This window comes from Natator depressus, chromosome 7 (assembly GCF_965152275.1).
Source record: "Natator depressus isolate rNatDep1 chromosome 7, rNatDep2.hap1, whole genome shotgun sequence".
Classification (NCBI taxonomy): Eukaryota; Metazoa; Chordata; order Testudines; family Cheloniidae; genus Natator; species Natator depressus.
This window is the reverse complement of record NC_134240.1, coordinates 45383468-45397720: the sequence shown is the minus strand read 5'-3', so window position 1 is coordinate 45397720 and position 14253 is coordinate 45383468. Positions and strand designations below refer to the sequence as shown.

Sequence of the window (14253 nt, the reverse complement as noted above, 5' to 3'; positions counted from 1 at the left end):
GGTGCAGCAGGGGCTGGCTGGGGGCAGAGGGTGTGGGGGTGGCTGGAGGTAGGGCAGGGGGTGTGGCAGGGGCTGGCTGCAGGCAGGGGGTGCGGGGGTGCCTGGAGACAGGGGCTGGCTGTGGGCAGGGCAGAGGCTGGCTGCAGGCAAGGGGTGTGGGGGTGGCTGGAGGCAGGGAGTGCGGGGGTGGCTGGAGATGGGGGCTGGCTGCAGGCAGGGCAGGGGGTGCGGCAGGGGCTGGCTGCGGGCAGGGCGTGCGGGGGTGGCTGGAGGCAGGGGCTGGCTGTGGGCAGGGTGGTGGGTGCTCACGGGGAGAGCGGCTCGGAGCAGCCCGAGCAGCAGGACGCAGCCCAGGCCCAGCAGAGCAGCCGGTGACCCACCAGGCAGCAGCGGAAGCCCCAGGGCCAGGGGAGCAGCAGCAGCAACAGGGCTCATGCCCAGGGCCAGGCGGCAGCCCACATGGCTCCCACAGCGCAGCTCCCCCGGTGGAGGAATTACATCACTTCCCGGCCGGAGCCCATCAAAGCCTCAGCGCCCCCTGCAGGGAAGCGGGTTAATAACCGGATCTAAAACTGCTTCAAAATTTAACCACCGGTTCACGCGAACCGGCGCGAACCGGCTCCAGCTCACCACTGATTATGTCCATATGTCAAAGAGGGAGAGAAGAAGGAACAGAAATCCTAGGGGACCCAAGTACACTTAGCAAACTGATAATTCCATTTAACTGATCTCTTCTAGTATTTTGGGACCTAGATGAAGCTAGAGTACCACAATTTTAGCTGCCTAGAAAATTCTGCTCCTCAGTTAGTCAAAGGGATCACTATTGAGTAGCATAAGGTATTCTCTCCCAGCCCCAAAGGATCACGAATCTAATCAAATCTCCCCACATGACAGTGCAGAGCACTATCATTAAGCCCATTACTTGAATTTTATATAGCTTCTTTCATTTAAGTATCTCAAGAAACTGTAGGAAATAAGTGACTAAAGTAGTAAATAATGTAAGGGATGAAGAGCTTTTTCTGTGCTTCTCTGCAGGGCACACACAACCCAAAAATGTGGACCAGCATCATCATTTTTCAGTATGTGTCCCTGTAGCTCCCTTTTGCAACATACATCTTTAACTAACTCCTGGCGAAGGAAGCAGAACATTAGGTCCCCTTAGGACTAAGACTATACTGGACACTGTCTGGCAAAGACAAGTCTTCGGAAGTGCCGGCCAGCAACTTTCCCTCAGCAGGGAGCTCGTCACATTCAGTCTCCATCAGCACAGAGAGCGAGACCCACTGCCTGCTTTGCAAAATGTGCTTACAGTGCAGCAGCACACGAACTGCCTGCTTCACTATTACACCTGCAAGATCAGCTGTGCCGTGTCAATCAGAATTTACACTTGAGAAGCTGCGTTTTCAACTGTGCCATCTAAACAGGACATCCAGAACCCATATCTGGACATTCACATCAACACTTAGCTACATACAACAGGATTATTTGTCCAAGTGCTGATATATAAACAACTAAACATGGGATTTCAGCATCCTGTTTAGATCACAAGTATGAAAACTGGGCACACAGGGGTAATTTCTTATATTTGACTTTTTATTATGTCATGCTATTTTCAACACAGCAGGAGAAATGCTTCTGGGAAAGAGCTGCTAATAGGTTGATACTAAACTCAGAGGTACAGTCCCTACTTACCTCCTGGTACCGTGCTATGCCACCATTCACTGCTGCATCAATCACTCCATTCAGACACATGCTGAGCAGGTTAATGTTGCCATGCATTTGCTTGTGCTGATACTGGCTTATCAATGTCCTCAGTTCCTGGTTTTTGTTCTCAACAACCTGAATGGCATTTTCCAAAGGGCTTACCTCGACCTACAAGGCAACAAAGAATAGTTCAATGCCACGGATACCTCATTGCCACCACGTTCCCTTCCTTACTATGAAACCACTTCCTACTACTGCTGATGAGCATTCAAATTTTCTTCTGATTTGCAGACTAGCTAGCCATTTTGTTATGATGGCTTTTCACAACAGTTTTCCTGTGTGTCAGCAATACATCTCAGTTCACCTCACTGCACACTCATCTTAGCAGTTACAATAGCTGTCACATGTCTCTGAATAACTGACTGAAGATGCTATCAAGATTCAGAATCACACCTCACTGTCATTTACTCTGGCTGCTCTGTTCCCTTCACACTGCTCCTCTTGTTATGTTTAGCAATTATTTTAGCTGAGGGAATGGATTCTGCAATATCCACCAGTGAAACACGAATTTTTTTCAACTGCTAGACCCAGCCAAGAGACTTTAAATTGTCTATCCTTCATTCTGAAGAAACTATCCATTCATATCCCAATTACAAGCATAAGAAATGTTACCAGCTCTCTTCTCTCCACTTCAAACCACCGAGAGATCCCAGGTAAAGTGTGAGTCAGTGTCAGAGTGGTACGTTCAATCCACAAGCTCTGCAAAGAATATAGTAAGTGGGGGACCCAGTGACTCAGAATCTGAACACTCTTATTCTCACTGCAGTTGTTCAGGAGTAGCTGAATAGAAGAGTGCATTAATACTCTGAGCAGATGTTATGTTTTTCACAATGGAATGTAACATGAAACTGAAGTCTGCTTTACATTTAAACACAAAGAAAAAAACTCAGTGTGCTTTAAAGCAATGCACCAAACCCTTCAGTTAGTTTCTAGACCTCAGACCCTAGGTCTGCTATCAATTAGCTGGGAACTAAGAGATCATTTTGGGTAATATGTCAATCAACCAAACAACCCCTATTGCTTCAGAATCCCTCTCCATGGCACTGCCACTTTTAAACAGAGTAGGCTTTACTTATGCCAGGCGTGCAACCATTGGGCTCAACAGTCCTGCATTTTATTTGAATTAAAACAACATCTTGCGGCACCAATTTAGGATTAAGGCCCCATTGTGTGACGCGCTGTACAAATGCAGAAGAGGAAGACATTACTACCTGCCCCGGAAAGATTAAAATTTAGTTACTATTACTGAGTGCTCCTACCTTAAATTCATTCTCTTTGTCCTTTGGACCTTTGTGGAAAGGCCTATCATAGCGGAATTTCCTGATGTTGTTGACGCGATAAAAGCTCTTTATACGATCAGGCACACGTTCCATTTGTAGCACATCAATATTGTCTGGGATGGGAGTCACTGCATATATCTGTAAATCTGCAAAACGAGGAGTCAAAGAAACACACGGAGGCATCAAATAAGAAAACAATGAGACAAAACATGACTCCCTTAGGGATGTCTCATGTTACCAAAAGAAAAACGATGGAGAAAGTGTGAAATCCGTGCTTCCCTTTTCCTTCCATTACACACCTCTCCTTTTCACTGCTGCTTCAAAGGTAGCAGCAACTCATTGGGCTAGCATCTCCAGAGCCAGGGGACTAGAGTGCTGTAGGAACTTCAGGCCAGGTTTTCAAAGGTATTTAGGCAACTGAATATGCACCTAATGGGATTTGCTAAAGTGCCTAAGCAGTTGATTCTCATTGATGATAAAGGAAGTTAGGTGTCTAACTTGCTTCGGCACTTCTGTAAATCCCACTAGGCATCTGGGCTGCATCTTTCAGCACCTAAATACCTTTGAAAATCTGGCCTTAACTTAGGCTTTGTCTACATGCACAGGTTGTACTGATTTAACAAAATCAGTTTAGAAACCGATTTAATTAAACTCGTCCAACTTGTGTGTAGACAAGGCATGAGAAAGCAAAGCAAAGAAAACCCAAACTGTCACAACCCAAAACAAACCCTTGTTATTTGGTGGTTCAGCATCACACAGCAAGGAAAAAGTGGGTTCTGTCAGGGAAGGAAGGCAACAGTGGGAATGGGAAATATTGACCATTCAACTCCTGGTAAATTTAACTTGAGGCTATTAGTCAGTAAAGTCAAAGTACTGTTCATTATGCTAACTGGTGAAATAGGAGCCAGCGGGCAATCTTCCCCTCCCATCTCACCTAAAATGTTCACACTCTCAAACAAATGCCATGTGGGCCAGTCCTCAGACACTGCACAGCAACATTACTTTTGTTGTCTGCATCTAAATTCACAATGCAGATTAGTATCAATGGGATGAAGTCTGATGTACTGCATAAAAGAGCAGACAGTCTGAATGGAAAGGAACGTGCAGCGTACAAGGAAGGTGAAGTGAAAAACAAACAAAATGGAAAGTATATCGAGAATAGGCATGAATCTAATTGCACGGTTCTCTCTTGTGGAATTGCAGAAGGTAGCCAGGTGGATGTCTGGTGAAATGTAATGTTCAATAAGGGAGCGAGTGTCAGTAACGGTTAGAATAAAGCACGGACCAGACTGGGCACGGGGCACGTCTTCCCACACAGTCCTGAGAATGTACATCAGCCATGACCTGAAGTATTCCCTCAGCAAAAATGACAATTATGTCCAACTGGTGTGCAATGATGTAGATAAATATCCACTAAACACAAGTTGGAGATGATGAAAATCATGACACCTATCACTAAAGCCAGATATGAACCAAGAATTTCTAAAATGAAACAGTTTTCTTTTCCCTATACCCTTTGTATCCTACAACAGTTTGATTAACATTAGGCTGCCTTATGAAAGGATACACTGAGCATCACACTGCAAAATGGTGTCATCTGGGTGGTTTGGGTGCTGCATTGCAATGGCTTGTGGGAACTCACTCAGCATTCTTTGTTGGAAGGTCTCCAGCCTTTCGTAGTCATGGCCTCGACATACATACTCCTTGTTCTGCAAAACAAACAGACATGAAAACCACTAAATTCCTAAACCATTCTCTTTGCCTTCCTTGCTGTTTAATTGGAAGAAGTCTTCTTCATACATAACATGCAAAAATCTATATATTTTTAAATTTTTGTTTTATTACATCAAAAATAAAAATTATAAATGATAAAGTTAGGAAAACATCTTAAAAAGATTTAACTACTTAGTTATTAATTATTACTATTAATTATTTACAATGTTTAACTTTATATCTATCTATAATATGGATGCCATCAAACACAGGAATCCACAACTCAGCGTCCAAGATTAAACTTGGAACTTGGACTGAAGCAACTGTTTAGAGTAACTATTGGAAGTAAGACATATGTTACTAGTAATCTAGTTTCCTCTTTTGTCCCATTAAAGATGCAAACTAATCCACAGCAGGTCCAAATATGTTTTAAATTCTTTTAACCAAGCTGACAGAGTAGGAGCAACAGGTTTTGTCCTGAAATGCAGAATCTCTTTTTTGCAAGCAAAATTAATGTATTGTCCTTTTCAAAAATGAATCTAGATAAAGGGATGAATCCTCTGAAGTCAATGGTGAAATGTCAGCATGATTTGATTGGAATCAGGATAGGATCCAGCATCTCTTCTACATCCACCCCAAAAATTTGTCCTCGTTTTCATTTGACAAAATTTTGCAGTGAAGTCCAGAAAATTCCAATTACGAGACACTCCCAGAAACAATGTGCTGACTTTTTTCACCCCATGCTTAAGGAAGTCTGCTAGTATTTCAGCTGTAAAGTGATGGGGCACTGCCACTGAACAAAAGATAAAAACAATTGCATCTACTTACACTGTGTTTGTAACAACTGAAGTAAAGGGGTAAGCCAAGGCTTCAAGCCATGGTTTATTGTGTAAAGGATAGCCTTGCAAATCTCACTGCCATAGATATTTGAGGCCTATGTATTTGAAAACATGATTTATAACAGGGCCATATATTTTAGAAAGATGCTGCTTAGATACCTGTCATGATAGGAGTGACTCTTCCAGAAGATGTTTTTAAAAAGAAAATATAGTTGCTTCTGTCGAATATAGTCAGCTAAACCCATCTCACTTGTAAATACACATAGAAATCTCTGTTGGGTGAATCTTGTTTAGTTTTAAGCTGGTCAAAAATCTTGTTATGCTACTTGGCAAAACAATTTCCCAGATATTTCAGCCTTTTATCTTCTCTTCATTTTTTGTCTGGATCTTTAAAGACAGGAGAGAAGCCTGGAAACTCCCTCAATTGTGCACAGAGGCGCAAATCTTATTCTCATCCCACACACTGAATAATGCACTGAGAAGGTCTGCAGGGACCCAGCATGGTGAAGGAATCCTCCATGCCACACTTGGAGAGCACCTTCAAACACTATACCTTCTTTCATGGAAGGGAATGGCTGTGCCCCAAATCTCTGGACCCAAAATCTCCATTCTTCATAAGAAGTTCAGGTAGCCCCTAAAGAGCTGACTCACTGAATTCTCCTCCTCCATGCAGCAAAACCATACTGGTCACACTGCAGCCATAGCCCTCTATGCCCAGGCAAGTGTGGGCAGAAGCAACGTAATCTAGTCTCAAAATAAATACTGAGCTGTTACCTTGGGAAAAAATCTGCCATAGTCTGAGCCTTCAGTGTGGTATTCATGTTTGGGTTACATTAGAAGAATGCTCCATTACTGTAAGTTAAATTAGGAAAAATGATACGGCAAACAGAACAGGGCTTTGAGGCCCTGGTAATTTGAAGCAGTTCCTTTCATCTCTGCATCTTGTAATCAATCCTAGAGTTAATGCTGCTCAGTTGTAGAATTTCCAGATTGGTAAAAGAAGGCTGACACAATCTTTAGATCTATAAAGCCTCTACGCTTATTTGGGATCTTTCCATTCTGTAAGAAAAACATGATGATTTTTTTTATTGAGCTCTCCTTTCCTAAAACCAGCTGGGCAATTAAATTCTTAGATCTTGAAGCTAATACAATACCCTAGGAAAGATATTTGCATACTGTTAGCATTAATCACAAGAGATACAGGCGGAATGGGCTATGGGTGAAAGCTGCATTTAACATAGACTGTAGAAGGACATTTTGTTCCTTACCTCTACATTATATTTTTGCAAGAAGCTCCTCTAATCCAGAACTAATGGGCTGTTCCACTGTCCTCCCACACATAAGTAGATTGATCCTTCCCACTGAACAACTGCTCAGCAACAAGACCACCCCTAAGAAGTCATCTGAATTGCTTCTTAGCTAAATGATAGATTGCTTTTTTTTTATTAAACTAAACCCAAATAAATATATAGACACACACACACCCCTGACCCCCACATCATCCAGGATTTGTCACAGAACCACCAGATGTGACATTGTGGATTGGGAAAGTCTTTTGTCAAAATGAAATTTACAGGTAAGGGACAAAAGGCTTGATGCTCCCTGACCTGGCACTAAAGATCTCTGTCTAGCATTTTAATAATTATCCACAGGAAGGCCCATAAAAACCTGCTGACAAAAAGACAAAAAATAGTTTTACTATGTTGGAATACGGTATCCAGGACTGGTGATCAGAATGCTGCCAGCAAGGAAGCATTCCCACCCATCCAGTAGTACTGTCAGGAAAAATTATGGACTGAATTCTAAATGGCTGCTTAGCTAACTTCCTCTTCAAATTAGGAAACTGCCATCCCTTTTGCTGAGTGAGCTACAATTCCTAAGGGTCATGATCCATGGAATCCCTGTAGTCAGGTATGCCTCTTTACTGAAGTCATGAATCCACCTGGACAGAGAGTATTTGGATCTTTTATGATCTTTTTTGGAACTTTTGAACAATGTAAAAAGGGAGTCTGACCTTCTAAAGCCCTGAGTCCCATGAAAATTATATTTCAGTTCTCTAACTATAGTCCTATAAACAAAAACTTTGATCAGAATTAAGGTTACTTAAGTGAAACACCTGCCAAAGCAAGGAAACTTCCATTTTAGGTAACCTTTATACATCTTGATATACACATAACACAATAAGCAAAAGCACTGACAGACTTTTCATCTCCACAAAAAGATCCCCTTGTATTTCCAACATATAAACAACCAGAATGCACTCACTGAGCTCCTGTTAATTGCACTCAAATGCAGCCACAAATCCAATCACTCTTAGCCCTGGTCTACACTAGGAGTTGAGGTTGAATTTAGCAGCGTTAAATCGATTTAACCCTGCACCCGTCCACATGACGAAGCCCTTTTTTTCAACTGAAAGGGCTCTTAAAATCGATTTCTTTACTCCACCCCCGACAAGGGGATTAGCACTGAAATCGGCCTTGCCGGGTCGAATTTGGGGTAGTGTGGACGCAATTCGACAGTATTGGCCTCCGGGAGCTATCTCAGAGTGCTCCATTGTGACCGCTCTGGACAGCACTCTCAACTCAGATGGACTGGCAGGTAGACAGGAAAAGGCCCGTGAACTTTTGAATCTCATTTCCTTTTTGGCCAGCGTGGCAAGCTGCAGGTGAGTGCAGAGCTCATCAGCAGAGGTGACTGTGCAGAGCTCATCAGCTGAGTCATGATGGAGTCCCAGAATCGCAAAAGAGCTCGAGCATGGACCAAACGGGAGGTACAGGATCTGATCGCTGTATGGGGAGAGGAATCCGTGCTATCAGAACTCCATTCCAGTTTTCGAAATGCCAAAACATTTGTCAAAATCTCCCTGGGCATGAAGGACAGAGGCCATAACAGGGACCCGAAGCAGTGCCGCGTGAAACTGAAGGAGCTGAGGCAAGCCTACCAGAAAACCAGAGAGGCGAACGGCCGCTCCGGGTCAGAGCCCCAAACATGCTGCTTCTATGATGAGCTGCATGCCATTTTAGGGGGTTCAGCCACCACTACCCCAGCCGTGTGCTTTGACTCCGTCAATGGAGAGGGAGGCAACATGGAGGCAGGTTTTGGGGACGAGGAAGATGATGAGGAGGAGGTTGTAGATAGCTCACAGCAAGCAAGCGGAGAAACTGGTTTTCCCGACAGCCAGGAACTGTTTCTCACCCTGGACCTGGAGCCAGTACCCCTGAACCCACCCAAGGCTGCCTCCCGGACCCGCCAGGTGGAGAAGGGACCTCTGGTGAGTGTACCTTTTTAAATCGTATACATGGTTTAAAAGCAAGCGTGTTTAATGATTAATTTGCCCTGGCATTTGCGGCCAGTACAGCTACTTCAAAAGTCTGTTAATGTATCTGGGGATGGAGCGGAAATCCTCCAGGGACATCTACGTAAAGCTCTCCTGGATGTACTCCCAAAGCCTTTGCAAAAGGTTTCTGGGGAGGGCAGCCTTATTCCGTCCACCATGGTAGGACACTTTACCACACCAGGCCAGTAACATGTAGTTGGGAATCATTGCAGAACAAAGCATTGCAGCGTATGTTTGCTGGCGTTCAAACAACATCAGTTCTTTATCTCTCTGTGTTATCCTCAGGAGAGTGATATCATTCATGGTCACATGGTTGAAATAGGGTGCTTTTCTTAAGGGGACATTCAGAGGTGCCCGTTCCTGCTGGGCTATTTGCCTGTGGCTGAACAGAAATGTTCCCTGCTGTTAGCCACAGCACACATAGACACATTTGCTATATCCATTTTGTACTGGTGTTTTAGGTAGAGCTGTAGAGATGCCCATAATTAAAGTTGCCTAACACCATGAAAAGCCCCTGTTTTTAGTTGATTATAACTACCAAACTTTAAGCACTAGGGTTGAAAAGATTTTTCCTTGTGTTTCAAGCACTGAAATGGGATCCAGGAAAGTTGGATTCTATCCCAAGCTCTGCCATGTACTTTCTATATATTGGATATATAGGAATTGGAAAAGGTACAGAAAAGGGCAACAAAACTGGTGTGGAGAAAGTAAATAAGGAAGTGTTATTTACTCCATCTCATAACACAAGAACTAGGGGTCACCAAATGAAATTAACAGGCAGCAGGTTTAAAACAAACAAAAGGAAGTATTTCTTCGCACAACACACAGTCAACCTGTGGAACTCTTTGCCAGAAGATGTTGTGAAGGTCGTGACTGTAACAGGGATCAAAAAAGAACTAGCTATGTCCATGGAGAATAGGTCCATCAATGGCTATTACCCAGGATGAGCAGGGATGGTGTCCCTAGCCTCTGTTTGCCAGATGCAGGGAATGGGTGACAGGGGATGGATCACTTGATGATTGCCTGTTCTGTTCATTCCCTCTGAAGCACCTGGCACTGGCCACTGTCAGAAGACAGGATACTGGGCTAGATGGACCACTGGTCTCACCCAGTATGGCTGTTCTTAGGTTCTATATCACGTTGGGCAAGACTATAATAATGCACATATGCAATGGAGTCAAAATAAGATTGCACAGGCAATTGTAACAATGACATTTTCTAACTTTCGTGTGCTTTTCTTTGCAATCTTAACATTCATTTAACGTAGTGTCATAGGGCGGGATTCCCTCACCCTGGATTTGTACTGCAGACAGTCCTCATGCATACCAGTGATAAGTTCAATACCTAGTGCTGTAATTATAATGTGCTTTATACATGCTTGTTCCTCACAGCATAAGGCTTTTCCCCAAGCCTTTAACTTCTAACAAGGCGCAGGGAGGAGGGGGAGAGAGAGATCTGACCTCTCTGAGATCTTTGGCTTCTCTGGCCCTTTCTTTCAGCTTTCCCCCTCCCTTCTGTTTCCTCCTGCCTCTCTTAACTGCTTCCAGCTGAAGAGCTGAATGATACCACCAATTAGTTAAGCATTGAGTATTTAAAATAATATCTCATCCATTTGCCCCATGTGGCCATACTTCCAAAGTGCACAGAGTGGGGAGTCAGCCTTAGGCAACTCACATTCTGTCACATGTAGGTTTTGTATGTAATGTTATTGGGACATATGAGATCAGAGACCTTCCTGAGTGCTTGAGAGAGACAAAATGTGGTACTTCTATGGCAGGTGTAACCAGGTATCATTGCTACACTCTTCCAAGTTCTTTTCCTCAAAGTGCGAGAAGATGTTCAGTCTAGGAAAAACATATATGGTGTTGTCCATTTTGTTATGCAAGGTTCTCTGTGGAGGGAGCTGTGCAACCAGCAAGAGTCATTTCTTGAGGCAGAATTGCCCCCTGAGTCAACCCAATTGGTGTTGGGCTGAAAATTCTGATCGAAGGCATTGCCTGCATGCCTTTTGTGACCATCACTGTCCCAGGACTGGTGTTTATTACCCAAAAAAACAACATATTTAGGATATACCCAGATTCTGCTTCACTGATTTCTCTTCTACCTGGAAGCTGAAGTGCAAGGTTCCACCCATCTTTTAGAAGGGCAACAGTATTATTTATTATTTTGTATTACAATAACACCAACAGGCTCCTGCCAAGATCTAAGCCCTATGGTGTCATAAATTGTACAAATAGTTAGTGAGAGCCTCTGCCCCCACAAATTTACAATTTAAATAGACAAAACAAACAAAAGGTGAGTGGGGACACAGACACAGGGAGATGGAGGGACTTGCCCAAGGTCACGCAGCAAATTAATGGGAGAGTTAGGATTTGAACTCAGGTCTCCTGATTTCCAGTCCAGTGCCTCATCCATTTGACCATACTGCTTCTCCCACAGTATTTCAGTTTCTCTAGTCTTTTGGCACACAAACTCAAGAATCAACCCCACTCTTATCAAAAAATTATTTATGTCTGGACAGCCCCATGAACAGACATGTAACTCAGCACTAAATGTGTTAGGGAGTCTATGGTCCCAGTAACTGCAAGATGTCATACGCAGATAGGTGAGAAAAGGTGAGCTGCTAACTTCATGGACTTTTGGATTCACTTCTTAAAGGCAAAAACAAACTGCACACACATGCTGCATTTGCTCTGCCTGTGGGTAAGTGTGCTGTTGAATTAATTACAAGATACTCTTCCACATTCATCAGGAAGCTGACAGAAGAGTTTTAGTCTTCCCCACTACAAAACATACTTTATCCACTGTCAGTGCTCAAACCAACCAGTTGTCAAATTAAAGACTGATATATCACCGGCACAGTGTCATGACCAACGTGATGAAAATCTTAGGGAAGATATTCTGGGTGTCATAAAAAACTGATGGACAGAAATGTCAATGGGCAATGACTCAGACTTAAAAAACTGAAGTTATTTAAAATAGGAGTCAACTTTTGGAATATGAACACAGGCATCTTTAAAATTGATGAATGCAAGGAAATGTTCCAGTTCCATTGCTGCTACATGCTGCTTAGTGTTTTCATCTTGAACTACTTACAGGCTATGAAAAAATTTATCCATTTGAGATCTATAGTCAAGTAGACTACAGGGGTGGGATTTTTAAAAATGCTCAGAATTGGTTTAATTGCTCCCACGGATGTCAGTGATAAAACTCCCACTGACTTAAATGGGTGCAGAGTTAGACAACATTATGCACTTTTGATCTACTGGAGAGGGCAAACAGGATAATCACATTCTTTGGAATCTTTCTAACATTAAAACTTGATTTATTGCTTGAATGTTGACCAGGTGCCTAATGTCTGCCAGCAATATCTTATTTTGTTTTAAGTTTGAAGGAATTGGTAAAGTGATGAAATGCATTCGAGTGGAAGTTGAAAGAATTCTACATACAGCCTATCTGAAACTAGATGGTACACACTAATTGTTGGTGGATTTCTCCCCTGTCTTGTTTGCAGTCATGAATTCTGTCTTTGGGGAGAGAAGGGGATCTGCTGATATCCTGATGTAAGAAGTCTGTTGGAGGCCTCTGTAGTTCTCAGTCTCTGGACAACCTTAATGAGAAGGCCCACTTGAAACAAGAGCTAACCTTGGACTTTGCTGGAGAGCAGCCAAAGTAACAAAATTCTGAGAGGAAGACTAAGAGTGTTTCTTTTCTGGGAGATAGGACTTCTGTTCTGTATTATCTTTTAGGTCCTTGCCTAAGTAGTCCCCAAAGTACTGGCCTGGAAAAGGTAGTACAATAAAATTCTGTTTGGCCTGGACATCCAGTTGCTATGAATAAAGCCATACAGCCCTCATGTCCTTGTTAGTAAGAAGAGCTAATGGCAAAGACTAAGTTGAAGGCAACTTTGTGGATATACTTTGTGGCACACTGGAAAATCTCCAAGTTCTTCCTCATTCTGCATGACTTCTTAGGTATCCCCTGTTCTAGATTTAACATAGAATCATAGAATATTAGGGTTGGAAGAGACCTCAGGAGGTCATCTAGTCCAACCCCCTGCTCAAAGCAGGACCAACCCCAGCTAAATCATCCCAGCCAGGGACTTGTCAAGCCAGGCCTTAAAAACCTCTAACGATGGAGATTCCACCACCTCCCTAGGAAACCCATTCCAGTGCTTCACCACCCTCCTAGTGAAATAGTGTTTCCTAATATCCAACCTAAACCTCCCCCACTGCAACTTGAGACCATTGCTCCTTGTTCTGTTATCTGACTTCTGTTAGTCTGTTTCCTTGGGACCAAATGCTGAGGCTATGCTGACTGAAATACATTTTGAGACAGGTTTCAGAGTAACAGCCGTGTTAGTCTGTATTCGCAAAAAGAAAAGGAGGACTTGTGGCACCTTAGAGACTAACCAATTTATTTGAGCATGAGCTTTCGTGAAGTGAGCTGTAGCTCACGAAAGCTCATGCTCAAATAAATTGGTTAGTCTCTAAGGTGCCACAAGTCCTCCTTTTCATTTTGAGACAAGCTCTTAGTCATTCTTAAAATGGGTATCCACCGGTCTATAACAGATTCTTGATGGCCACTGTTCATGCAAAGCAAATAGAGCTCTCTTTAATACTGAAGGCTGACAAGTGCACATTGGGAATCCATTCTTCAAATGCCTCTTTGGGCAAGATACAGTTTACAGTTTGGAAAAGATGGAGTGCTACTGGGTGAGTCTTCTCTTTAACAAAGTCAAGGAGATTTGGGTGTATGGAGAAACATGTCTTCTTTAGTCTTAAGGTAGAAGAAACATCTGACAGATTTTCCTTTTTTGCTAGTTTCCTTCTCTGATGATAAGTACAGGACCCTGGATACTTCATCAGTCAATAAATGGGTGTTCTCTGTGGTAAAATGGTGGAACCAACTATGCCCCAGAATGTCAGTGTCTCTGACGTCCTTAAGCATTTTTCTTCTTTTCGGGGGCGGGGGGGGGGGCGGGTAGGGGAGCTATGTCTGCCTAGAGCTCTTGATCACTGTTGCCTGCAGGGCTAGGGGAAAGGTGGTGAGAATTTTCTTTATGTTTCATGTTAAAGATGATTACTGTAATGGAAGGAGGAATATAAAGATTTTTATTTTGTCTCTGCATTCTCTTGGAACCTCATCTCTGGTAGTAGGAGGTCTGACTATGACTGCTTTTGGCTAGGCTGCTGTTTGGGTGTTTGGCACTGAGAAATGTATCCCTTGGAGACTTTGTAGGGTAAGGAGAAGACAAATGCCAAGTGGCCACTGGATGAACCTCTGGAAAAATGGCTTCTGGCATGGAGCTACTTGTTCA

The 14253-nt window shown here is 43.2% G+C and overlaps 1 protein-coding gene across 6 annotated transcripts in view; it reads right to left on the bottom strand.

Moving 5' to 3' along the window:
- DOCK3 (dedicator of cytokinesis 3) overlaps positions 1 to 14253 on the bottom strand; it is a 628721-nt gene that overhangs the window by 29793 nt on the left and 584675 nt on the right. For all 6 annotated transcript variants that reach the window (XM_074958290.1, XM_074958294.1, XM_074958289.1 and 3 more), the window contains 4 exons: positions 4612 to 4753; positions 3024 to 3190; positions 2377 to 2463; positions 1693 to 1872 (listed from right to left, as the gene is read on the bottom strand). In XM_074958290.1, the coding sequence (XP_074814391.1) occupies positions 1693 to 1872; positions 2377 to 2463; positions 3024 to 3190; positions 4612 to 4753 (576 nt within the window). The remainder of the gene's footprint in view (positions 1 to 1692; positions 1873 to 2376; positions 2464 to 3023; positions 3191 to 4611; positions 4754 to 14253) is intronic.